Source organism: Giraffa tippelskirchi, chromosome 3 (assembly GCF_054371585.1).
Source record: "Giraffa tippelskirchi isolate mGirTip1 chromosome 3, T2T-mGirTip1v1.2.pri, whole genome shotgun sequence".
Classification (NCBI taxonomy): domain Eukaryota; kingdom Metazoa; phylum Chordata; class Mammalia; order Artiodactyla; family Giraffidae; genus Giraffa; species Giraffa tippelskirchi.
Window position 1 is genome coordinate 2,195,030 of NC_137277.1, and position 26,744 is coordinate 2,221,773.

Consider the following 26,744-nt stretch of genomic DNA (forward strand, 5'->3'; position numbering starts at 1 on the left):
GAGCAAACCTTCCCCGTTACCTCTGTTTGTAAATAGTTTTACTGCAATGTAACCATGTACATTGGTTTATGAGTGCTTCCACATTAAAAATGGAAAGTTGAGTATTTGCAACAGAAACTGGCCCCCAGACTGCAGAATACTTGCTCTCTGGTCCTTTAAAGGAAATGTTTACTGGTCAACAATTAAAGCAGGGTTCTTGCAGTTATCAGCATGTTAACTATAAACAGATTTATGGTAAAGGAAGTATGGAGAAAACTGCCTTGGACAGAACCTCGTGCAACTACAGACTGAAAGAGCTGGGACTGTAACAATGGATAAGATTGCAAGAAGACTGGGAAGAACTGCTAGAAGAGTGAAGGAAAGCCCGGTGAGTGCTGGGATATTTAGTTAAAAGACCAGGTAAGACAGGAAGGAAAACGTCACGTCTTAATGGACATGAGCATCATTGCTGACCTCAGAAAAATCATTTTGGTGGCATGGTGGGAATAGAAATTTTATTGAGTTGAGTTGAGCTCAAAGGAAGTCGATGCTGTCAAGAAGCGAGGATGTTAAGGGGAAAGAGGGTGTTTGAGGATGAACCGTGGATGGGAGACAGTCTTGATAAGAAGGAAAGAAACTGATCATTGTAAGTACTGAAGAGAAGACTTTCATTGAAAAGGGGAAGCTGAAGAAAGAGGTTGTGGACGGGAAAACGCATTGTGCAACGTTCCTGACACTGTGGGCAAGGACTGTGTTTCCAGCCCTGGCACTGAGGAGGGGCAGGGAGGACGGGCAGAGGGAGAGGGCGGTGGAGGGGGCAGGTCTGTGGTTCCCTATCGTTGGTGCTGGGAAGCGGGAGGCTGTGCGCTCCTAAGAGGGGGGGATGGAGCAGGAGGCAGGGATGAAACGTGGGGGAGAAATACAAAAGGTTTAAAACAGGTCTTGGAGGCTGGGCACTTACTTCTATAATTGCAGCATTGATTGCAGTTTGGAAAGCCACAAACCCGCTATGCCAGTATATTGACAAGAGACAGAAAGCTTCATCACGGAGAGCCCAACAGTGGTCTTTAAAGAAGAAAAACACACACATCATTACACAATGGAAATCAATGAACGGAATGAAAACATTAACCCTGGTTCTAAAGTGAACTATCTGAGTGTCCGCTCAAAGTCCAGGACAACAAAATCCAGAGCATTTTTAAAGCAAAACTGCAACAAAGGAGCACAGCGTTAAACGGCTGACAAAACAGTGAGACTCATCCTGTAAGGAAACCATCCTGAAGTTCAGAAATGAAAAGGACGTTGCTTCTTTTCTTGCCTTCATGAACACTTCCATCAGGCATTTCCCATAGAGGAGGCTGCAGTCAGTTCCCAGGCAGTTACCTGAGTACTGGAAGTGCTCTCTGACAATCGGGACTCTGTGTCCCCAGCGGAACTTCAGCCGGTATGAGAAAGTGTCATTGAACACAATTCCCACCATCTCAGAGTCGTTTCCTGGATGTACTCTGTCCATGTCGTCTTCATTAGGGATCCCAAGGATTGTTCTTCCTGCCAGGTGTGAAAAATATGGCTGATTATATAAACTTTATTGCTAGAGGACACAGACCAAGCAGCAAGCGTTTAGGTTTCCCATCCAATGATCGGTGCTATGGGTGTGTGTGTGCTAAGCCGCGTCAGTCGCCTCCGACTCTCTGTGACCCCACAGACTGTAGCCCACCAGGCTCCTCTGTCCACGGGATCCTCCAGGCAAGAACACTGGAGAAGGTGGCCATGCCCTCCTCCAGGGCATCTTCCCAACCCAGGTCTCCCGCATTACCGTCTGAGCCACCAGGGTAGCCCACTGGGGCCATGTATTATGTATGGCATCACCAAGTAGGTGCCTCTAAGTTAAGGGCTGAAAGTCTTTCCTACTGTTTAAGGCTGAATGTAAATACGTGAGAAGATGTGAACGATATGCCACTGACTCTGAGCTCCAGAGGTTTGGGCTGCATGAGGCCCCTCATGTGTGCATTTCCCCTCAAGTAGATGCTGCCTGACTGCACCATCCAGGTACTGGTGGACTGTGAGGTTGCAGAACCCTGAATGGAGGAAGCTCAGATGCTGAGGAAACAGATACAGGGGCCAACTAGGGGAATTACTTGGATTTTCAACTTCCTGAAGAGTAGGTTCCTCTAGCCCCGCGGAGGTTCAAGCGTCAACTATATTGTTTTTAAAAAGGCAGTTGTGTGTGTGTGCACAGTTGTATCTGACTCTTTGAGACCCCACCAGGCTCCTTTGTCTATGGTGTTTTCCAAGCAAGAATTGTCCTGGCTTGCTACAGGGTTTGGGGATGTCTGGGAGCATCCACTTCGGGGCCCGTTTCTTTTGCGAAGGATTCACTTCCCTGACTTTATGGCCGGGAGGCTGCCTGCCTTAACTGTGCTGCTGTTCAGAGTATCCTCGAGGACTTGAACTTGGAGCAGAAACGAAACGGCACCTGGTCCTCAGTTACAGAGTGGGGCCTTGGTTAGGGTCAAATTACTGAGCCCACGGAAGGGGAAAAAGCATCTGGCTTCTTTCATCTTAGCGCCTTTAAATCTGAGAATGCTCACTGAGGGCAAAGAGACTAGAGTTAAGACCGCCTGGACACAGCTCCTCTGCCACTTATGAAAATCTTACCTGAGTGACTTCGAACTCTGGTTCCTCTATATGCAGAGTAGTTCCAAATAATTTAGCATAATCATAATCCCCATTGAAGTAAAGAAAAACTGAATTTGTGTGTCTATGTGCATACACGTCTACGTATGTGACCGTGTGTGTGTGTGTGTGTGTGTGTGTGTGTGTGTGTGTGTGTGTGTGTACATATTATCCTAGAAAGATACACACAAATTTTTAGAGGAGGAAACAGTGGCTTGAATGAAGGCAAAAGCTTTCACTGTTTGCTTCAGACAAGTTTGTGCTGCTTAACTTGTTTTAGGCTGGCTGTTACTTTGGCAATTAAAATAATTTTAAAATTAAAAATATTTTAAATAACCAGTAGAAATGCTTCAGAATCTGGTGGGGTTTTTCTCTGCCAAGATGATAAGCGGATTTCTATCATATGAAAATAGTATGCCGGAAGGAATAAACAGCAGGCAAAGAATCGGAGTACAAAATCAGAGGCAAAGTTAGAACCCACCCAGGCTCTTTGGAGTCAACAACACTATCTTAAGAATTAAGCTCATACAACATTTATAATGAACGAGTTTACCATATTAAGAAACAGAGATGTTACTTTGCCAACAAAGGTCCATATAGTCAAAGCTACGGTTTTTCTAGTAGTCATGTACAGATGTGAGAGCTGGACCATAAAGAAGGCTGAGCGCCAAAGAATTGATGCTTTCGAACTGTGGTGCTGGAGAAGACTCTTGAGAGTCCTTTGGACAGCAAGGAGATCAAACCGGTCAATCCAAAAGGAAGTCAACCCTGAATATTCATGGGAAGGACTGATGCTGAAGCTGAAGCTCCAATACATTGGCCATCTGATGCGAAGAGCCAACTCATTGGAAAAGACCCTGATGCTAAAAAAGATTCAAGGCAGGAGGAGAAGGGGACAACAGAGGATGAGACGGTCGGATGGCATCATGGACTCAATGGACATGAGTTTGAGCAAGCTCTGGGAGATGGTGAAGGACATGAAAGCCTGGTGTGCTGCAGTTCATGAGGTTGCAAAGAGTCACACATGACAGTGTCTGAACAAGAACAACAAAATCTATGTTCCTCTGAGACCTACCCTTACGTGGAGCTCCGCACCAAGCCCTCCACCCCATGTGAAATGAGGATCCTGCCCCAGTTGAAAACCACTGACCCACAGCCTGGATAAATAAACTCAGCTTGCAAAATTGACTTCAAATCAAATGCGTATAGGTTGCATAATAATGAAATGCGGGCCCCTGAACAGCACACCTTTCATGAAGGACGCTGAAGCCGCCTTGTCCATGATGCTCTGGGTCACGTTAGTGACCGGGGTGTAGGCCACCAGCACCAGCTCGGAGTCATTAAACTCATCCACACGTCCCAGGACTTGAGGCGGCTGTTCCAGGAAATGAGTAGCTCTGAAGAATTCCGCAGAGAGGCAGAGGGCGAGCCCCGGGAGCAGCACCATCGTCCATTCCTCCAGCGCACAAAAGAGAAAGAGCCAAGTCACCTCCGGCTCTTAGCCGGTGGGGTGGGGGGATAGGCGAGCACGCTTAAGACGGGAGCACTGCCTCGACCACGGCTTCGCCTCCCTCACCCACGTTCTCCCTTTTCCAGCTACTACCCGTCTGTAAAGGAGACCACCGTTTCACACGACAGACAGCCTGACTCCAGGAGCTCAGCCCGTGGCCCTGTGACATCCTAGAGGGGTGGGATGGGGCGGGAGGGGAGGCATGTACCTCCAGCTGATTCATGTCGATGTGCAGCAGAAACCCAGACAGTACTGTAAAGCAATTATTCTTCAAATGAAAGCAAATTATAAGTAAAATAAAATAAGCCACAAGGATATATTGTACAACATGGAGAATACAGCAGATATTTTATAACAAGTGGAGTATTACAATTGTGAATCACTATATTGGACACCTGTAATAACGTACGTAATATTGTACAGCAACTATACATCAACTAAAAAAAACCTTTTAATCTCCAAAAAAGCTTTGAGGTATATAGCAAATATGGGATGGATTTATCTCCAAATATAGCTTTGAGATAACACCAAGTATGTCCATTAATCTTAACCTAGAATCATAGCACCCCTAATATACTCCCGATTATTCACCCTTATATGGATAAAATATAAGTACACAGTATCCCATAAGAGATACTTTTGTCAAAGGGTTTAACCTGAAGTGAAAAATCTATTTTTTAATGTAAATACTGTTTACAAGAAATGCAGATGGCTGTAAATGTCATGTCCGACTCTTTGCAACCCCGTGGACTGTAGCCCGCCAGGCTCCTCTGTCCATGGGGATTCTCCAGGCAAGAATACTGGACTGGGTTGCCATTCTCTTCTCTAGGGGATCTTCCCGACCCAGGGATCGAACCCGGGTCTCTTGCATCGCAGGCGAATTCTTTACCACTAAGCCACCAGGGAAGCCCTTATTGTAAATCAACTATACTTCAATAAAAGTTTTTTAATTAAAAAAGCTAAAAAATAAAAACAGGAATGTAGATGGTAGAGCAATGAGTTAAATGACAGCATGAAGAAGCACCAGGCAAATGCATCACACGGGCGTTCAACAAGAAGGCAGCTTTGGGCTCCCTGATTCCTGGTGCGAACAAACCAACGTCGAGACATTCCGGGGAGTTCTCCGGGGCTCAGTGGCTGGGGCCGCGTGCTTCTCCTCAGGGGCCGGGCGCTAGGTCCCGCTCTGATCCCAGAGGCCACACAGTCAAAAAAATATTTTAAGAGAGATTTTAGAGGAAATTTTAGGAAGCTGAATTTCGACATGGAATTAGATGACTGTATGCAGTTATCGCAAGCTTTCTAAAGCGCCCTAGCGGTTACGAAGGAGACTGTCCTTAATTTTCGTGGATGCTAGCGGAAGCCTTCAGCCGTCGTGTCATATATGTTGAGAGGAGCTGAGGGAGATGAAGAGATGAAGCCAAAATGGCAGATGTGAACAGGCTGTAGGTGAACCGGACAGGAAGTGAGTTCACTGGGCCAGTAATTCTACGTTTGAGATTTTAAACATTTTCGTAAGCTTTGTAAAAATTGACTTGGACGATCACTGGCAAGGTTACCCTTTATCAACACGGCAACTAAAATATTAGAACTGAATGCTTCAAGAGCTAAGAATGACCCGTGTGCTTCAACAAAAAATAAAAAGTTTAAATAAAAAATTAAAAAATAGAAAAAAAAGAACTGCTATTTTTCAACAGAACACAGCTTCTGTGTGGCCAAGGCAGCTCCAGGTGTATTTTGTGAGAACACAGAGCAAATATCTTCATTTTGATGGCCTTGACCTTATACCAGAAACTGAACAGAGGGCAAACATGCTGACAGTCAGTGACCTGCTCCCTGAAGCGACTCCAAGTTTGCAAAAGCATAACCTTCAAAAGAAATCCCCCAACGTTCCCAAATTTTTGCTCAAAAACAATTTCCCCGGTCTTATGAATTAACAAGGGCCTCCCTGGTGGCACAGTGCTTGCTAAAGAATCTGCCTGAAGTGCAGGAGACACAGGAAACTCGGGTTCGATCCCTGGGTCGGGAAGATCCCCTGGAGGAGAGCCTGGCAACCCATTCCGGTATTCTTGCCTGGAGAATCCCAGGGACAGAGGAGCCTGGTGGGCCACAGTGCAGGGGGTTGCAAAGAATCAGACAGGACTTCGTGATGAAACAAAAAACTATTCACAGAATCTTGTCTAAACGTCCCCAGTAGAGTGCTATGGTTCACCCAATTAAAATCTACTTCATTTTGCTTTTTCCCCCCTTTTTTTCTTATACTAAACTTGGCCTGGGGTAAATCAGGATAACTCCACAAGATTCAGGTCGATTACTTACTTGGTGAATGGCTAGTTATGTTCAATAAAAAGTTATCTGCTTTGCTTTTCAGGAGCAAACATATGCTCCTGCATCTTTTGCCATAAATATTATCCTATTGTGCAACATTTGCAAAACATTATCTTGAGAACTCCAAATCAACTAGCCCATAGAATTTGTGAACATAAAAAAGCAATAAAAATGGCATAATATGAAATGAGGGATTTTCATTCATTAAATATGGAAAGATATATATTGTGAACCATACCAACAAGCTCTCTTTTTTCATCCTCCATTTTCTAAGAAAATTCTTGTGCAGAAGGGCCCGAGTTTGTTGACACACGCTCCTCTCTTTTTTAATCATTTCGTCCTGTTCATCGACAGAGAAGACAAAATCAATATTACACAGCAATAGCCAGTCAAGAAAAAGGGCAAAAAAAAAAAACAAACAGTTAAAATAAAGCTCCTGAACACATAGTCCCAGGTGCCCTGGCCGAATGCCTCATTTGACATCACTGTTAACACACATGCAGTTTTTTTAAAGAGTATAAAGTGGTAACAACTATAAAATGTCCTGCCAGCTGACCTTTCTCTGAAGGCTCTACGCTTATGAACAAGGTAAGGGCTGTGGTATGGGAGGTCTTTTCCTTTTTGTCTCAAAAGCAAATTTTCCTGCCACTTCCTGACTTTGCAACAATCTAAAGCAAAGAACTAGCACAACATTGTAAATCAAGGGTACTCCAGTAAAAATAAACTAAATCAGAGAATAAGATGCTAGCGATGTGAGACCCTGATGCTGGGAAGGATTGAGGGCAGGAGGAGAAGGGGGCGACAGAGGATGGGATGGCTGGATGGCATCACCAAATCAATGGACACGGGTTTGAGTAAACTCCGGGAGTTGGTGATGGACAGGGAGGCCTGGTGTGCTGCAGTCCATGGGGTCACAAAGAGTCGGACGTGACTTAGTAACTGAATAAAAACAGCGTTTAGAATCCAAAACAGATTTGCCCTTGACTTAGTACTTTTTAAAAATGTGTAACAGGAATAAAACCGCCTCCAGTTTTCTGTCCATTGGAGATCTGCACTTTGAAAGGCACGCTTTTGGAGGCTGATTTGACGACATCTAGTGGTAAAGACAGAGGATGAGATGCTGGATGGCATCCCCAACTCAACGGACATGAGTTGGAGTAGGCTCCGGGAGTTGGTGATGGACAGGGAGGCCTGGCGTGCTGCTGTCCATGGGGTCGCAAAGAGTCGGACATGACTGAACGATTGAACTGACCGACTGACTGAGTAAGTGGTAAAGAATCTGCCTGCAAACACAGAAGACGTAAGAGGCATGGGTTCAGTCCCCAGGTGGGGAATAGTCCCCTAGAGGAGAAAAGGGCAACACTCCAGCGTCCCTGCCTGGAGAATCCATGGACAGAGGAGCCTGGCGGGCTACAGTCCGTGGGATCACAGAGTCGGACAGGACTGAGCACACACACACACACACACACACACAGGAAACCAAGGGCTAACAGAGAGTGGAATCACTATAAGTCCTTCTCAGGAGCCCAGAGCACATTTCTACTCTTGAAACTCATGGGTCCCCCTTTAGGAACTAAGTCTGTCAGATACACAGACGGAAACCAAAAGCCTCGGCTAGCGAGTGCAACTCGAGTAACTGATGTGTGTAGATCAGCACGTGTCAGAGGCATCTCCTGTGTTTTCAGTTTAAAATTTCCGAGATGATCATTTGGTATCACAGTTCTGGTGACTTAAATGCACTTGAATAAGTGTTGATGTTACAAACTGCAGTATTTATAGAACTTGCCGGATTTCCTTTTACTGATAAAAGGAAAAGGTAAAGCTACCAAACACCAAAATAATCTCTAAATTCTAACTTGAGAAAGTTTCTAAGGGAAAACATTCATCTTCATGAGAAGAAAATAGAAAAAGCCACGAGGAGAAGCAACTTGTCCTGCTGCATGCTGCTGCTACTGCTAAGTCGCTTCAGTCGTGTCCGACTCTGTGCGACCCCCGAGACGGCCGCCCACCAGGCTCCCCCGTCCCTGGGATTCTCCAGGCAAGAACACTGGAGTGGGTTGCCATGTCCTGCTGCATACACAGTCCCAAAAAACAAAACTGCAAATTCTCAGATGGCCAACCAGACAAGCGCAAATCTGACACGGAAAAAGAATAATATTTACACACATGTCTGGATCTATCTTCCACTTTACTATCACACTACACTACCATTTTACTGAGCTGAAAAAATGAAACTCCTCACTATTTCTACCACATCAAACAGGATAATTTAGAGATATCACAGCTATACAATAATCTTAACCATGTCAATCAAGACGCTTGCCATTGATTCTGCCCTTTGTGCCTTATGACCTTATGTGGAATGGAAGGTAAAAGCAAATTCAACTTACTGTCAGGAAAGTAAGAGGGAAGAACTAAGAAGCACCTTTGATGCCCTGCTTTCTTTCTGTCCAGAAGAGTTTAAAGAATCCTTCAAGACCTTTCCTTAAATCTGTCTTCATTCAGTCTGGCTTCTGCAAACAGGCCATGGTCTGTGTGGAAAGAGCCTGCCAGACACATTCTCTCCTTGGGAAGCTGCTTTCTTCCCGAGGCTTTCTTCTCGTCCAACTGTGCCACAGGGAGGGTGCAGCCACGGATCCGTGCCTCAGCCTGTCACGTGGTGCTTGTTCATTGCTCTATCTTTCTGGCATAGGCAAAAAAGCAATCAGACTCCACAAGGGATTTTTAAAAACCCAGGCCTGCGTAAGTCTCCATTAACTTTGAATGATTAAAATTTCGAGAGCCAACACAGAGGAAAACAGATTTAAAAGAAGGGAAGTTGAACGGAGGCTGCGAGAATGATCTCAGAAATGAGAGTAACTTACACAGGAAAAACGTGAGCACAGACTTCCCTGCAGCTAAGTGGTGTTTGGTGCTGGCTGGTTTCTATGTGCCAGGAAGTATGCACGCATATGCAAGCGTGCTCAGTCGTGTCTGACTCTTTTCGACCCCACAGACTGCAGCCCACCAGGCTCCTCAGTCCATGGGATTCTCCAGGCAAGAAGAGTGGAGTGGGTTGCCATTTCCCCCTGCAGGGGATCTTCCTGACCCAGGGACTGAACCCTCATCTCCTATGTCTCCTGCACTGGCAGGTGGGTTCTTTACCACTGCGTCTCCTGGGAAGCTGCTAGAAAGTATGCTAAGGGTTTACAATGAATTATTTCATTTACACTCAGAGCAAACCTGTGAGGTGGGTAAGATATTTTTACACATTTCACAGATTAGAAACAGGAGACTCAAAGGTGACATTATTTGCAGATGTTCAAATAAAGGCTAGACTCAGAAGTCCCCCCCAAGCTTAACCACCACTGTGAAAACTATGCTAATAAAGACGATAGCTCACATCCACTTCAATAATTTAACAGTTTAGACTAGACAGGCAGAATGGTTATTTTTTAAGCTACAAAAATACTGGATATTTTCAGAATTGTAAATAACCCCTGTTTATCAACCCTGAAAATCTCCTTTCACGATTTTAACTGTAATCAACACGTTTCTTGGGGATGTTACACAATAACCACTCAGGAAAGTGAAGGAGAGAGAGGGTGGGGCACTCAGACAACTCCAGCTGCTGCCGTTTTCATGAAGATCATGGAAATAAGGACTTCCCTGGTGGTCCAGTGGCTGAGACGCCACACCCTCAGTGCAGGAGGCCCGGGGTCAGTCCCTGGTCAGGGAACTAGGTCCTGAACGCCCCAGCTAACATCTGGCAGAGTCAAACGACATTTTTTTTAAAAAAGAGAATATGGAAATAAATACTTTATTTGACTTGAATTGCTTCCCCTCCCTGTTGTCAGTCACACTTCTCTTCTTTTCCCCCACTAGCTCTTTGCTGGAAGAACAAGTCCATGAACTAGAAAACACCAAATATTTAACCTGGTTCCAATCCCAGACATGAATGACAATATTTATTTTAATGGATGGGAAAAACAACGAAAATCATATCATAATAGACACACGCTTTCTTAGCAACCTACATTGGAAGGGTAATTCATCCGTCTCCATAATTTTAAGGACTGTAGTCTCCAACATGGTGCAGGGAAGCGGTTGCAGGGTTAGGTGTCTGAGACCTGCATTTCAGACTGTCACTCCTAGGAGCTGGCCTCGGACAGATGACATTTATAAGAGGCTCCCCGACTTTTTCTGTTCCAGCTTCTGTGCGTTGAGAACAGTGCAGCTCTACTACGGGGTCACAATTCTGAAATCCACCAAACTTGGGTTTACGAGTAATTGTGCTACGTGATGTCAACCCAGCCCTTATCACCCCACTTGTCATAGATCTATTTTTTCTATTTCTTTTTAAAATTCAAATATAGTTGATTCACAATATCATGTTAGTTTCAGGTATACAACAATGCGATTTGATTATCTCTATTTTTTAAGATTCTTTTCCCTTATAGCTTATTACAGGATATTGAATAGAGTTCCTATGCTATACAGTAGCTTGTGTTTAGTTATTTCATATATAATAGTGTGCATCTGTTTATCCCATACTCCTAATTTATCCCTCCCCCATTCCCTCTCCCATTTGATAAACACAGGTTTGTTTTCTATGTCTGAGTCTGATTCTGTTTTGTATATGGATTCATGGGAATCATTTTTCAGATTCCACATATAAGTGTATAGAAGGAAATGGCAACCCACTCCAGTATTCTTGCCTGGAGAATCCTAGGGACAGAGGAGCCTGGTAGGCTGCTGTCCATAGGGTTGCACAGAGTCGGACACAACTGAAGCGACTTAGCATGCATACATGCATTGGAGAAGGAAATGGCAACTCACTCCAGTATTCTTGCCTGGGGAATCCCAGGGACACAGGAGCCTGGTGGGCTGCTGTCTCTGGGGTCGCAGAGTCAGACACGACTGAAGCGACTTAGCAGCAGCAGCAGCAGCAGCATATAAGTGCCATCATGTAATATTTGTCTTTCTCTGACTTACTTCACCAAGTACAATTATCTCCAGGTTCATCCATGTTGCTGCAAATGGCAATATTTCATTCTTTTGATGGCTGAGTAATATTCCTACACACACGTGTATATATACATACATATTTCCCATCTTCCTCAGCCATTTGTCTGTTGATGGCCGCCTAGGTTTTTCCAGCTTTTGACTCTTACGGAGCTGTAATGAACACTGTAAATAGAGCTGTAACGAACATGGGGTACGTGTGTCTCTTGAGATTACAGTTTTCTGCAATATACGCCCCTGGGCTTCCCAGGTGCCACGAGTGGTGGTCAAGAACCCGCGGTCAAGGCGGGAGAGGGAAGAGAGGCAGGTGGGGTCCCTGGGTGGGGCAGGGCCGCTGGAATAGGTAACCCACTCCAGCATTCCTGCCTCAGAAGTCCCGCGGACAGAGGTACCCAGCAGTCCACGGAGTCTGGAAGAGCTGCACGCGACCGCGCGCGCGCACAGGGCGGCCCGCGTTTCGTCCTGTGCGGCTCCTCCACGCTGCCCCCCAGCAGCTGCACCAGGGGACAGGCCCAGGCAGGAGGCTGCCTCTCCTGGTCTTTTTCTAACCTTCTCCTCTGTCCTCCTCTCTCGGGCCCTGAGCGCGGGTCTGCACCTTTGCTCTGGGGTGCACCCGAGGTCCCCTGGGAAGCGCCCCGTCCCGCCCCAAACTCAAGCCAGAGACCCGATCCCATCAGGTCACTTCATGGCTAAAGCCTCGCTAACCGCCCGCTGAGCCTTCAGGGCCTAGAACATTCGAGAACCAGCAAGTGCTGGGCAGGGACGCGCAGGCGGATGCTGCGAGGCCGGGGCGCTGTCACGCCGACCTTAGTTTGTAAAAAAAAAACAACGCAGTTTCTGCCAAGCGCAGTAAAGCGAGGGCCGCGTGGCTATGGAGTCACTGCTTGTTCACGACCTACCGAGTCCCGGGGTGGAGCCAAACGGGCCGAACCCGAACCCGGGGGCAGGAAGGAGGCGGCCCACCCCCCGCCTCCCCGGGATGAGTCGTGGAAGGTTCGCGAAGCGGGGGCTCACGCACCAGGCGGGTCCGCGGCCTGGGGCGCTCAAGAGCATCTCCTGAGTTCACGGAGACGCCTCAACCGGGTTTGGTCACATGTCAGTCCCGACGGGCTCGGCAGACCCAACAGCCCCTCTGGAGGCGGCGCCCTGGGAAGCGGCTCCCCGGGTGGGTCAGGGTGGGACCCTGGGGCGGGGGCGGAGAACCTTGCAGTGTGGGCGAGGGGCGGGGCCCCTGCGATTGCTGGGTCCAGCTTTGGGGTCAACCAGCGGCACCTCCTCCTGATGAACCACATACCCACCCTGCTACCAAGAGCTGATGTTTGCATTTACAACTGAATTTTAGGACGCTCTGAACCCTCTGTCGCCTCTTTCCCAAGTGAACTAGCATAAGGGTGCCGCTTCCAGGCTGACTTGCTGGCTCCAGCTTGGGCTGTTCCTGGGCCCCCGCCTTAGTGTTGGTGGCTCAGTCGTGTGCCTGCACGCGTGCGCGCTAAGTCCCTTCAGTCGTGTCCGGCTCTGTGACCCCGTGGGCTGGAGCCCGCCAGGGCCCTCTGTCCGTGGACTCTCCAGGCGAGAGTACTGGAGGGGCTCTTCCTCCGCAGGGATGGAACCCGGTAGTCCTGCGTCGCAGGCAGACCCTCCTCCCTGTGAGCCCTTAGGGAGGCGGGGCCGCGGCCTCCACCCGCCCGGGGGACGCGGGCCGCCGCGCGGCGTGCTGGGGCCACCTGGCGGCCGAAAGCGCTCCCGTCTCGCCGGCTCCGCCAGGCGCCCAGGGGGCTGCAAACTGGAGGCGGTTGGAAGCTGCGCGCCTCAGGCTCTCCTGAGGGCTTCCCTGGTGACTCGGCGGTAAAGCGCCCACCTGCCAATGCAGGAGACCCGGGTTCCATCCCTGGGTCAGGAAGGTGCCCTCCAGTACTCTTGCCTGGAAAGTTCCATGGACAGAGGAGCCTGGTGGGCTACAGCCCACGGGGTCACAGAGTCGGACACGACCGAGCGACTGAACAACAGCAAAAGCCGGAAAGATCAAAGCACAAACATAAAAAACAGTCCCCGGGACAGGCGCCAGCCTACTCTCTGAGGTGAGACCGGGTTTTACGCTTCTCATCCTTGGGAAGCTCCGATTCTTACCCGAGCAGCCTCACCTGCATCATCCGTCTCTGAGGTCTCTGTCTCAGGTTATTCAGTGACCTTAGATGGCCCTTTAATTAGCAAATGCCATGACCCTGGCAAGGTCCATGCGTAGGCAGATATGGGGGAAATAATTAGGTTATTGTATTGATATTCTTTGGAAGTCTGCATTTATGCAAGAGGGGCAGCGAGACTTCTAATCATGTAGTTTTGTGTATGTTATCTGTTTTTATGCTGCATAAAATTAATTAATTAGATTTGCAAGAGCTGCTTAGGTGCTTGACAAACATTGGTCATTAAATTTAAAATCTTATCTAAGTGTTGAATCAATTTTTTAAAATATTCTAAGGAAAAGGGTAAATATGTATTAAATATTTGGAAATAATGTTAAATGTAATAAAATATAAGCAAAAATGATTGCTTTGTATTTTTACAAAATAGATTTGAGATAAAAAAAGATCTGTAAGAATGTCTAGTTTAAGTTTAAAATATGAATGTGAACTAAAACACAGGTAACTGTCAGTGCCGGGCTGGATGAAGCACAAGCTGGAATTAAGATTGCTGGAGAACTATCAACAACCTCAGATATGCAGATGATATGGCTTTAATGACAGAAAATGAAGAGGAACTAAAGAGCTTCTTGATGAGGGTGAAAGAGGAGAGTGAAAAAGTTGGCTTAAAACTCAACATTAAAAAAACCAAGATCATGGCATCTGGTCCCATCACTTCATGGCAAAACAACAGTGACAGATTTTATTTTCTTGGGCTCCGACGTCACTGTGGACGGTGACTCCAGCCATGAAATTAAGAGACTTGCTCCTTGGAAGGAAAGCTATGACCAACCTAAACAGCGTATTAAAAAGCAGAGATATCACTTTGTCAACAAAGGTCCATATAGTCAAAGCTATGGTTTTTCCAGTAGTCATGTACAGATGAGAGAGTTAGACCATAAAGAAGGCTGAGTGTCAAAGAGTTGATTCTTTTCAAATTGTGGTGCTGGAGAAGACCCTTGAGAATCCCTTGAACTGCAAGGAAATCACACCAGTCAATTCTAAAGGAAATCAACCCTGAATATTCTTTAGAAGGGCTGATGCTAAAACTGAAGCTCCAGTACTTTGGCCATCTGATGTGAAGAGCTGACTCACTGGAAAATACCCTGATGCTGGGAAAGGCTGAGGGCAGGAGAAGCAGGTGACAGAGGATGAGATGGTTGGAAGGCATCAGCAACTCAATGGACACGAGTTTGAGCGAGCTCAGGGAGAGAGTGAAGGACAGGGAAGCCTGGCGTGCTGCAGCCCATGAGGGTGCAGAGTCGGACACAACAGCAACTGAGTAATAATAGCTATTAATGTTCCTTCTTGAACATTCTGGAAAACACTGGACAGATACTAAAAATAAATTACTAACAATTTCAGTGCCAGGTTTTTCCTTCATTTTTAATATACACTAAGTAACAAAGTATCCATTTTGTACAAAATGAAAAAGTGTGTTAAATTTTTAGTTCTTAAAGCTTTTTACTAATATTATAATCATATTTGCTTTTCTTAAATGGGTGCATTGAGAATTACTTACATGTAACGCATTATGAATAAAAAATAAGTAAACTGTTACCTTGTAAGAATAGCTGATATAAAAATTATTCACCTGAGAATAGATTTCTTCATTTTATGTAACATATTCTTTCAGGAAAGAAAATGAAAAATCACTTAGCAATATTACAGATACACTAGAGAGAAGCATTTCTATTTTTAAAAGATGAAGATCTATCAATGCATCACATAAAAATACAGCATAATGTTTCGTCAGATTCCCAGTACAATCAGAAGAAAATGTGTAGCCAACAGAACAATAAAAGCAGGACAACACTAACCCTCAGCAGAACTGTGCCCCAATAAAATATTGTTTGTACAGCCAGCAAAGCATCATCATATTTTATTAGAGTTAGGCAGCTAAGTATCTGGGGGCTTCTCTAGGGGCTCAGTGGTGAAGAACAGGCCTACCTCTGCTGGAGACGCAGGTTCCATCCCTGGGTCGGGAAGGTCCCCTGGAGAAGGAAATGGCAACCGACTCCAGTGTTCTTGCCTGGGAAATCCCACAGACAGAGGAGCCTGGTGGGCTGCAGTTCATGGGGTCGCAGTCGGACATGACTGAGTGCTAAGTAACCCAAGTTTCTGACGTCCTCCTACTACGCTGTAGGATCTTACAAGGCCAAAGTGGGTAGTTACAGTTTTTTTTTGTTTTTTTTTTTATAAATTTATTTATTTTAGTTGGGGGCTAATTACTTTACAATATTGTAATAGTTTTTGCCATACATTGACATGAATCAGCCATGGGTTTACATGTGTTCCCCTTCCTGGACCCCCCACCCACCTCCCTCCCCATCCCATCCCTCTGGGTCATCCCATTGCCCCGGCCCTGAGCCCTTGTCTCATGCATCGAACATGGAATGGTGTTCTGTTTCACATACGATAATATACATGTTTCAATGCTATTCTCCCAGAACGTCCCACCCTCACCTTCTCCCTCAGAGTCCATAAAATTGTTCCATGCATCTGTGTCTCTTATTCTGTCTCGCATATAGGGTTATCGTTACCATCTTTCAAATTCCATATATATGCATTAGTATACTGTATTGTTGTTTTTCTTTCTGGCTTACTTCACTCTGTATAATGGGCTCGTTTCATCCATCTCAGTAGAACCGATTCAAATGTATTTTTTTTAATGGCTGAGTAATATTCCGTTGTGTATATGGTAGTTACAGTTTTATCCAAAGACCCACCGCTTGAAACTTGATCACTAAAATGTCAGTGAAATTAAATTACTCTAAAAACATTTTAATGAAAAAAATATGATTTTAGGTAGTTTGGGGAAATTGAAAGGAAAGAAGTCTTTAAGGAAAACTTGCAGCCTTTTACTGAGAACAAACCGGCCAGAAAGATAGAGAGGCTCAGGAAGGGACAGTGTGAAGTCTGCTCTTCTTGGCTCTTCCCGTCTCGTTCCTGAGGCTGCAGACGGACGTTCGCCTTGTTGGTGAGGTCCAGCCTTTACTGTTAAAATCTGACTGTGGGTGGAAAACAGAAGCCAGGGGCTGTGGTTTTTCTAGCTTCTTCCTAATATATATATATATTTACATTTATTTGCATTGATACAAAAAAAAGCTTTGAGGTTATAATTTAAGACATTTGAACTGTGCAGTCAGTAAAGGTGAACTTCGTATTTGACGTGCTGTGTCCTTTCTTTCCTACTCCGCTCAGCCTGGTTTTCCTAAGCAGTGGTTAAACCGTACTTCTGATTGGGAAAAATCCTCTTACTGTGAAAAAATGGGAACAGAACGTTCCTACGAATAATTTAATTCATGACCAAGATATAGCCAAAGTGTGTAAAAACTTAAAAAAAAAGCCTTTAAAAAATTGCTTACAAGAGCACAATAACAGTAAAATAACTGAATGAACTTGATAGATGCGAATGTAATTACGATGGGTGAGCACAACTGCAAAATCGTATCCCCAAAGAGAAGCCCCGGGTGTTACATCACTGTTAGACTCTAAAAGATAGCTCTTTAAATTTCCAGCAACCCATTTGCCATGACTTGCTTGGAAAGCACAGTGTGTTGCTTATTCGTCCATCTATAAAGAGAAGATGTCCTCTCCAATGTTTCCGGACTTGTGTTCACCATGCAGGGCTACAGTTCAAAAGTTACAGCTTTTACTAAAGATTCTAAGAGTGAGATTCTCAGGTGAAGAACCAAAGGTTAGTAGCAGGAGGCGAGTGCCTTGGTAACAAGATTAGACCCTAGTGCCACTTGAGTCCTAAGAGGAGAAATAACTGATGCAGGTTGCAGATGCCAGCGGAGGCCCTAAGACAGCTCGTTTAGTTAGAAGGAAGACCGGAGACACCAGGCAAGGTACCTGTATCATTAGGAATGCGACCAGAACAGCAGAGGAAAGTGCCAGCCGTGCACCCTGTCCAGAGGCTGAGAAAGGTGCACTGCTGTGTCGTCAGCTGCACGGCCTGACTCACAGCCGTCTCGCCGACCAGGACAGCGAAAAGTTCAGGTTCACCACGTGAGTTAACAGCCTCATCAAAGGGTTTGCATCTTTAGAGAAACCCGGTACCAAACCCTTCTGTTGTGACTGCTGTTCTCTGAGACTCTCTGTCACACAATATAATCATACCCCTAATATATTTGTTTTCCCAAAGTTGGTAACGTTCACTCATCTGGTTGAAATATAATGTCAACTGGGGCTTCCCAGGAGGCACAGTGGTAAGGAACACGCCTGCCAATGCAGGAGACACAAGAGATGCAGGTTTGGTTCCTGGGTTGAGAAGATCCCCTGGAGGAGGGCATGGCAACCCACTCCAGTATTCTTGCCTGGAGAATCCCATGGACAGAGGAGCCTGGTGGGCGACAGTCCAGGGGCTCACAGAGAGTCGGACACGACTGAGCGACGGAGCTCCCAGAACAGTATGATTTATGTTATCCCTACAGTCCACACATGGGGTCTACACAGAAGTATTTGTACGGATACCTTAACCAACATCTCACTTGAACTGTCACAGAAGGAAATTGGTTTCTTACTAAAGAGAATTGTGTAGAATTTACTTTTCCTTAATTTAATGACCACAAGTTTATCTATGTTCCACCATATTCCAAAGTGAATCCGAGGTGAGTAACTAAATAAATTCACAGTGATATATTTAAAACTCTACAAAGGAGAGATATTCAAATAATAAAGTTCATGTATAGAATAAAATATATTCTTTGTAATGAAGAGGACGGAAGATTTCTATTTTCTGTTGGGGTGGAGGGGGAGGTACGGGTTAACTCTTGCAGCCCTGAAGATGTCTGTCATTCTAGCACCAAACAACCGAAGAATAACACTGTCACATCATAAGGTTCTAGACACGGTCTCCACAGTCCCTGAGACGTCTCTGAACTTCACCATAAGCACAAGAACTGTACCTGAGTTACTTACGTCTAAAATCACCCACAGAACAAGGTCTGCTTTCGGTTCTTTTGGCTAATGCATCTCACCCAGTGAAGGCCACGGCCTGCAGACCTCTCTCTGCAAGGAGCCTGTCCAGGGTTCAGCTTTTTAGGAGGCCAACTTCCATTCAGTTTCTTTTAGAAATTAAAAAGGAGGAGCGGACTTTTGCTTTATGTCTCTGTCCTACGTGTTTGCCTTCTTATTTAGATGGGGCATTACATACTCATGTAACCAGACGGTATAAACTTACAGACAGCTGCTCAAAATAAAATGATTCTATCACTATGTCTTCAAATCATAAATTCACAAGCACTGCTTCTGAAAAGTGAACAAGGACATAGTCAACTTCACGTACAGACTACAGCACAACACACTGCAGACGCAAACGTGCAGGTCCGCGCTGCTGTGCGCAAGTTTTATTTGAAGAAAAGCGAAACACACAACTGATGGCGTTTCAACGCAGGGAGTCAGGAAAATCCCAAGTGCTTTCTCGGCTCTTCGATCATTGTTCAAGCAATAAACTGCTAAACCAAACCTAAATCGTAAAAGAAAGAAACGCGGGAAGCGGGGCGAGCAACGTGAGTTCAAAACACGACCCTGTCCTCCTGCGCTCTCTCCCACCAGAGGGTGCTGCTGAAGGTGCCGCAGCTGTTCTCGTCCTCCTCCTGTTCTTTCGTGAGCTCCACAAAAACCTGCATGGAAATAAATGAGTACAGCGCTCTGCACTGCAATCATCCTAGGAACATTCTAACCAAATCAGCAGGGGCATGAGGCTGTACCTACATACACGAACCACTCAAGGATCAAGAGATACACTTAATATTATTTAAACAGAATGATCTCCACTAATCCCATATACAGATGAACGTCATTTTAGAGGATTAATAGCTCATTCGTGTTTTGACTGATAAAGTAGCACTGTGGTAAAGGATAATTTATAAATATTTAGGCAATGTAATTTCAGATGTGCTAATATGAATGCCATCCATCATGACTCATTTTCTTGAAACTAAAAAAAAAAAGAGCTATTCAAAATAAAATAAGCAGATGGAGGACCTCAAGTTGTTTGAAATTCACACAGTTGAGGAACACTCCCCAGTAACCGGTCTCTGGCTCACAGTCTCCTTCCCTCTCCTAAATAAACCCAAACACTTAGACACCGGACCCTTTCTGCTACAGAAGAACTTCTAACAGTTAACTTTGTGGTACCTGTTCCAACGTTGCCTGAGAAAAGCTGTACTCTTCAATGGCGAATGTATGTTTAGCTGTGAAAACGTAAAAAATAGTATTTCACTTAGTAATATTTCTGAATAATCAAATCGCAATACCTACTGAGTGGCTAACCACCTGTGCTTTTCTCAGCTCTCTGGTCGACGCACTCAGCCGCAGGCTGTCAGTGACGTCACCCCCTCCCTGCCTCCCCTCCCCCGCCGCGCCCTGGGCACGGGTTCACGGGGGTCGCGGGCTCACGGGGGGCGGGCTCACGGGGCGCGGGGCTCACGGGGGGCGGGGCTCACGGGGGGCGGGGCTCACGGGGCCGCGCGGGCTCACGGGGCCGCGCGGGTTCACGGGGGTCGCGGGCTCACGGGGGGCGGGCTCACGGGGCGCGGGGCTCACGGGGGGCGGGGCTCACGGGGGCGCGGGCTCACGGGGGCGGGGCTCACGGGGCGCCCCACGGCCCTGGGCGCGGGCTGACGCAGGGTCACGGGGCCGCGCGGGCTCACAGCCGCGTCCCGCGGCCCCTCCTCCCAGCAGCTCCTCGCCTCGCCCCACCTCAGCTTCTGCCTCATTACTCCTTTTGGTTCATGCTTCTGTTGATCCCTGCTCTCTACCTCCCACCCCCAAAATTCCAGCACAGTCTGCCCTGGACTTCTGCCACTAGATTCCGGATATCAGTCCTGTGTCCATATACTTCTTTGTATTTACTTTAGATCCTTTTGCAATCTAACCCAATATCAAAGTTCTGGTTTTCTATTCATTCCTTTAATTCTCTCGCATTACTTCTAATGTCCCCTTCAGCCATAAAGCAAGCACCAGGAAACACAGGCTGCTTCATGGTTTTCAGATGCTTTTTTATAAAATGACTTGGACCTGAACACACGCCCGGTCCAGATGATGCCTCTCTCTCCTGGGGAGGTGTCTGCATCCCACCTAACATTCATTTTTAAAACGCTGAGATCCCACACACGGCTCTACAGGTTGGGTCCGGAAGGCCCACCCTTCTGCACTGCGAACTCTTCTCTCCTTTCTCCTGCTGCCCCCGGAGTCTTGCTCCCATGGCTCCTAATACAAAGTGAGGACTCAAGAAATCCAATGCTCCGGCTTCTGGACTGAACTAGTGGGGGCTAATTAAACTGAACTTTCACAGACACAACGTTAAAAACCAAGGTGATGTCCACTCAAGAGGGTGAAAGGCTTACACGGCAACACAGCTGATTGACGAAATCCCAGGCTGTATTTTCCTATAGCTTGGATTCAATTAACAGAAGGTCATCTTCTTACTCACTGTAGTTTCTGCTGTAAACTGAGGCCCAATTTCTAAACTTTTTCATAAAATTCCCTCATAATTTGAAAGCCACCTCACAGTATTTTTCAAATTATTACTCACCTTCTTCCAGCTTAGAAAAAGATTGTGAAAGGGACTGAACGTCTTCCTTAGGAATTTTATAAGCCAAAATAGTAGAAAAACTGAAAGCAAAGATGAAGGAAAATTCAGAAGTGACTACTACTGTGTATTCTAAAGCCAAAATTCAACACTTTAAAACTTCAAAATAAAACTCCCATAATTTGACACTTATTTAGATAAAAATCATTTGAAATCTTAAAATATTTCCGTGCACAATAAAATAACTCTTTTCCTTACTACCAAATAAAAGCTGTCAAAACTTTTAACTACTATCACATATTGAAAGATCTAACATTAAAAATAAGTTAGACGTGAAGGCCATTCATCAAACTACATTAGTCCAATTACGATAGCATTTTTTCCCCCAATCCTTTATACAGTAACCGGTTTTCATGATTACTGCTCTACAGAGGGAGAAGGCAATGGCAACCCACTCCAGTACTCTTCCCTGGAAAATCCCATGGACGGAGGAGCCTGGTAGGCTGCAGTCCACGGGGTCGCTAAGAGTCGGACACGACTGAGTGACTTCACTTTCACTTTTCACTTTCATGCACTGGAGAAGGAAATGGCAACCCACTCCAGTGTTCTTGCCTGGAGAATCCCAGGGACGGAGGAGCCTGGTGGGCTGCCGTCTATGGGGTCGCACAGAGTCGGACACGACTGAGGCGACTTAGCAGCAGCAGCAGCAGCTCTACAGAGAAATGCAACTACATTTTTAACAACTTTACCTTTCCTGACGGCTTGCGTTTGGGAAAATACACTGAATTTCTCTTTGAAGACGGTCTACTTCCAGGTCTTCTATCCAGTCCTTTAATTTGATTTCCAAAAAGTATCCTTTTCCAAATTTACTCTTCAGATGCTGGACTGTCCCAATACACCTGTAGTGAATTTTAGAAGAACGTATAGATATGAAAGAACCTGACAGTTTCAAAGGTAACTTCTCACTTAAGGATAATTTAGGACTTCCGTGGTGGTCCGGTGGTTAGTCTGCCAGTCAATGCCAGGGACATGAGCTCAGTCCGTAGTCTTGTTCCAACTAAACCCATGGCCACAGCGAGCCTGTCTGCCTCCACCAGAGAAGCCACCATAGACAGAAGCCCACACCCACCATCAAGAGTAGCCCCCTCATCACAACTAGAGGAAGCCTGCTCACAGCAACAGATCCAGCGCAACCAAAAATAAAGTACATTACAGAGAAAAGAATGGCTGAGTAAAACGCTTATGCTGGAGTCCTTGGCCAATTTGTGTAAAAGTTACAAAGGTAAGAGACAACACAGAGTCTCCACAGGCACAACAGCTGGCCAATTCTGGGGAGAAAGTAATACATTGATTGGATCTCCTTGCAGTCCAAGGGACTCTCAAGAGTGGAGAGTCCCTTGGACTGCAAGGAGATCCAATCAATCCATCCTAAAGGAGATCAATCCTGGGTGTTCATTGGAAGGACTGATGTTGAAGCTGAAACTCCCATACTTTGGCCACCTCATGCGAAGAGTTGACTCATTGGAAAAGACCCTAATGCTGGGTAGGATTGGGGGCAGGAGAAGAGGACAACAGAGGATGAGATGGTTGGATGGCATCACTGACTCGATGGACATGGGTTTGAGTGGACTCCGGGAGTTGGTGATGGGCAGGGAGGCCTGGCGTGCTGCAGTTCATGGGGTCGCGAAGAGTCGGACACGACTGAGCGACTGAACTGAACTGAATACATTTCCAAGTAATTCTATGGAAAGCTGACTCAACACTCAAACAAGGAAGCATTTCTCAACACTTAAAACTGATACCTATCATGAGACATCTCTGAAATGACGCCACCGCACCCCACACTCCCGCCTCCCACGCGGCCAACGCCCACCTCAGCCGCCCGGACACCATGATGGCCACCCGGTCGCAGACGGCCTCCGCCTCCTCCATGTAGTGAGTGGTCAGGATAGCGGCGCGCTTCCTGTTTTTGAATGCGGTTCTAATTGCTCTCCTACAAAATACAAGTGAAACGAACAGAAGAGAAGATGGCACCTGAACGTTAATCCAGCTCTTTGGTTAACAGATATACCAAATATCAACTGCTACACTTATTATATCCGGCCCAACTACAATTCCTCTATCCTAATTAATTTACGTTATTTCTGAAGGCTTGTCAAGTGGAAAGTAAACTTCATGATTTCAAGTGTCCCTATGGGTTGAAAGTGTGTTAACCAACCAATTATACAAGCTGAAGGCTTTTCATGTTAGAACATAAACAGCCACAGATTCACAGGGAAATCCTAACATGTGTCTGACCCAAACCTCACATTTCATAGACGTGAAACCTAAGCTCAAAGAGTCTGTCCACTACTTAGCAGAGAGTTTCAATGCACATAATGTACATGCTAGACAGTACGCTTATGAGATGTTCACTTATGTATGTTACTTTAGACGAGAAAAAAACCATTAAAAACACTATTTAGACAATAGTATTCTCATTTTGGTCCCAGAATACACAATATATTGTTAACACTTCATGAAAAATATGATTAAGTTTAAGGGGATCTCTAGAAATCCTTAATTACAATTTTTCCTTCTGTGCAGGACTTTGAATGAGTATGTATATGTAACTGACAGGAAACCCTGAGTGATGACGGCACAGCGCCGAGGATCTCACGCGTCCCCGCCTCATACTCACCACATGTGCTGTTTGGCTTTGGGATCCATACCTGTGGACGGCTCGTCCAGCAGCGTGACCGGGGGGTTCCCCAGCATGCTCAGGGCGAAGCAGAGCTGGGGGGACGGCAAACACAGGGGGGCTGTAAGACGCCCGGCCGGCCCGGTGCCAGGCGCTGGGCTGTACGCGCGCGCACGCTCTGACCAACGCACCTTGCGTTTTATTCCTGCGGGAAGTTTCTTTACGGTTTTCTGGAGGTGTTCTCTTAGATCAAGTGCATTTGTTATTCTGCAAAAGCGATGGTATGAAATGAGCACGCCATGGCACCCACAGATACAATCAATAACACAGGCTGTGATCCCCGACGGTTTTTTTTCCTAGAACAGTTAAGTCAGTGGAAGCTCATTTCAAATAAATCAACATCTTGACTAAAAGGTGCACTTTAAATTAAAATAGGTTTCGTGGCAATTCATAAGTACATTTACTCTGTATTTAGAAACAGAAGTGTTTTCATTTTCATAGCTGTCATAATTTGGTAAAAGAATATATGGAAAAGTAATGATCTTTTTCCATGAAAGCTATGATCCAGGGAAATGCCCGTTGTGAAATTTTACAACTGTGCGTCATGACCTTCTCCGGGTGACAGGGGCACTGAAGGCAGGGCCTTACCGATCCGCGACGTCCTGCACGTCACTGGCTCTCATCCCCTTCACGGCTCCGTAGATCTGGAGGTGCTCCTGCAGGGTGATGTCGGGCCACAGGGGGTTGATCTGGGGACAGTAGCCCATACACCTCACGGAGTCGTCGTCTTCGGCTGGGTGTGAAGAGTAGTCTCCTAGGAAGACCTGCAGAAAGACAAATGGAGCGTAAGGACTGCTTTTGCTTCACTTAACATCGTAAAGGAAGTGGCAGGTGGATTAATTCAAACTCCTTCCCAGAGTCAGGATAACGTTAGGTCAGACTCTTACTCCTTTCTGAGGAAGACAGGACCTCCATTGCTGAGCTCTAGGTGAGTGACCTGGTCAGAAACGGGGACCAGGGATGCAGGGCTGGGGGGGGAAGGGAGGCTCAGATTTAACCACGAGGACCAGGGGCTAAATTTATGTGTTCATTTATTTATTTATATATTTATTTCCGGCTGTGCTGGGTCTTTGTTGCTGCAGTGGCTTTTGTCCAGCGGTGGTGAGCAGGCTTCTCACCACGGTGGCCTCTCTAGCTGCAGGGCACCGGCTCGAGGGCATGTGGGCCTCAGTAACATGGCTCCCAGGCTCTCGAACACACGCTCAGGTGTGGCTCATGGGCTTAGTTGCTCAGCGGCAAGTGGGATCTTCCCAGATCAGGGATCAAACCTGTGTCTCCTGCATTGACAGGCAGATTCTTTACCACTGAGCCACCAGGGAAACCCCTGAAAGGTGCTATTTGGGCCAAGGAAATAAGTGAACTTGATCACCTGGGTTTCTATGGCGTAAGGAATAGCCAGCAGAAGCAACACCCAAGGCAACAGAAAGAGAGTCAAGTGTGCTGGGCGTTTTCTGGGAAAGCAATGAGCCAGAGCAGCTGGCGTGAAGGAGGCGGGAGGTGGGATCAGGGCAGGTGTGCAAAGTTCCTGCAAAGAGCTTGAGAGACGCGCCCGTCACCAAAGGCTGGCTGAGGGCAGGCTCAGATCAGCTCCTCCACTTCCTGAGGTCAACACAGGGGCGACTGTTAAGTCAGGGGACGAGTCACCCGGGCTTGTAGTCACCACAAAACAGGAACACTGTACACGTGTGTGCTCTGCATGTATGCACGGAAATTTCACTATGTACAGTATTCTCACAAAGAGAGCATAATTTAATCAAGCTCTCCTAAAAAATTAACACCAAAACATAAAATTTGAGCATTGAAATCCCATTTGCCACTGCTGTTATTGTTGTTCTGTTACTAAGTTGTGTCTGTTTCTTTCTGACCCCATGGACAGCAGCACGCCGGGCTCCTCTGTCCTTCACCGTCTCCCAGAGTTTGGTCAGATTCATGTCCATTGAGTCGGTGATGCCATCCAACCATCTCATCCTCTGTCATCCCCTTCCCCTCCTGCCCTCCACCTTTTCCAACATCAAGGTCTTCTCCATTGAGTCAGCTCTTCTGATCAGGTGGCCAGAGTATTGGAGCTTCAGCTTCAGCATCAGTCGTTCCAATAAATATTCAGGACTGATCTCCTTTGGGATGGACTGGTTTGATCTCCCTGCTGTTCAAGGGACTCTCAATAGTCTTTTCCAGCACCAATTCGAAAGCATCAATTCTTTGATGCTCAGCGTTTTTTACAATCCAACTCTCACATCCATACATGACTACTGGGAAAAAATGCAAACCGTATTCAATATAGGCCACACCCTAGACCATACCTGGCCTGAAGTCGGCTCAATGTCACCAACCAGGATATTAATAATCGTGCTTTTGCCTGCGCCATTTGGACCCAACAGTCCCAAGATCTCTCCTGAGGGAATGAGAAGAAAAGTCATCAAATGCAAATCAAACTGAAAAATGAGAATTCTTCTTCTGGGAAAGTTATTTAAGAAAAAAATAATTAAATACCAGCCTTTTTTCACACAGAAGGAGACATATTTATTTGCCACTTTCTTTACTTTTCTTGTAGGAAGAAAATCTTTCTTGTCTTCATATTCTTTATGCAGATTATTGACCATAATGGCTGGTTTCTAATAAGGAAAATAGGATTTTAAAAGAGAGTTATAAATCAAATATCTATCACTAAATGAAAGGCAGTATACACCTCATGTCTGTGTCATAAGAACTATATTTCCTAATGAGGGGTACTGTACAAATAAATACCCCATTTATGGCTGAAATAATGGCTTACTCAAAAGTAAGCGGGCA

At 46.1% G+C, this 26,744-nt stretch overlaps 2 protein-coding genes across 22 annotated transcripts in view; both read right to left on the reverse strand.

Moving 5' to 3' along the window:
* ABCA10 (ATP binding cassette subfamily A member 10) overlaps positions 1–12,726 on the reverse strand; it is a 56,227-nt gene extending 43,501 nt beyond the window's left edge. For 2 of the 7 annotated variants that reach the window (XM_081580844.1, XM_081580840.1), the window contains exons 1-5: positions 12,513–12,726; positions 6,729–6,830; positions 3,904–4,111; positions 1,363–1,527; positions 941–1,044 (exon numbers count right to left, since the gene is read on the reverse strand). In XM_081580844.1, coding sequence (XP_081436970.1) covers positions 941–1,044; positions 1,363–1,527; positions 3,904–4,111; positions 6,729–6,824 — 573 coding nt within the window. In that variant the 5' untranslated portion in view covers positions 6,825–6,830; positions 12,513–12,726. Of the gene's footprint in view, positions 1–940; positions 1,045–1,362; positions 1,528–3,903; positions 4,112–6,728; positions 6,831–8,880; positions 9,102–10,506; positions 11,672–12,393 lie in introns of those variants that run through there. The other 5 variants (XM_081580845.1, XM_081580842.1, XM_081580843.1 and 2 more) reach the window with 5 other exon arrangements.
* Positions 12,727–18,997: 6,271 nt separating this feature from the next.
* ABCA5 (ATP binding cassette subfamily A member 5) overlaps positions 18,998–26,744 on the reverse strand; it is a 54,379-nt gene continuing 46,632 nt past the window's right edge. For 3 of the 15 annotated variants that reach the window (XM_081580861.1, XM_081580860.1, XM_081580858.1), the window contains 10 exons: positions 26,449–26,566; positions 26,255–26,346; positions 24,543–24,718; positions 24,086–24,161; positions 23,895–23,989; positions 23,088–23,207; positions 21,964–22,113; positions 21,218–21,297; positions 19,819–19,874; positions 18,998–19,301 (listed from right to left, as the gene is read on the reverse strand). In XM_081580861.1, the coding sequence (XP_081436987.1) occupies positions 19,194–19,301; positions 19,819–19,874; positions 21,218–21,297; positions 21,964–22,113; positions 23,088–23,207; positions 23,895–23,989; positions 24,086–24,161; positions 24,543–24,718; positions 26,255–26,346; positions 26,449–26,566 (1,071 nt within the window). In that variant the 3' untranslated portion in view covers positions 18,998–19,193. Of the gene's footprint in view, positions 19,302–19,818; positions 19,875–21,217; positions 21,332–21,930; positions 22,114–23,087; positions 23,208–23,894; positions 23,990–24,085; positions 24,251–24,542; positions 24,719–26,254; positions 26,347–26,444; positions 26,567–26,744 lie in introns of all 15 variants that reach the window. The other 12 variants (XR_014079762.1, XR_014079761.1, XR_014079764.1 and 9 more) reach the window with 12 other exon arrangements.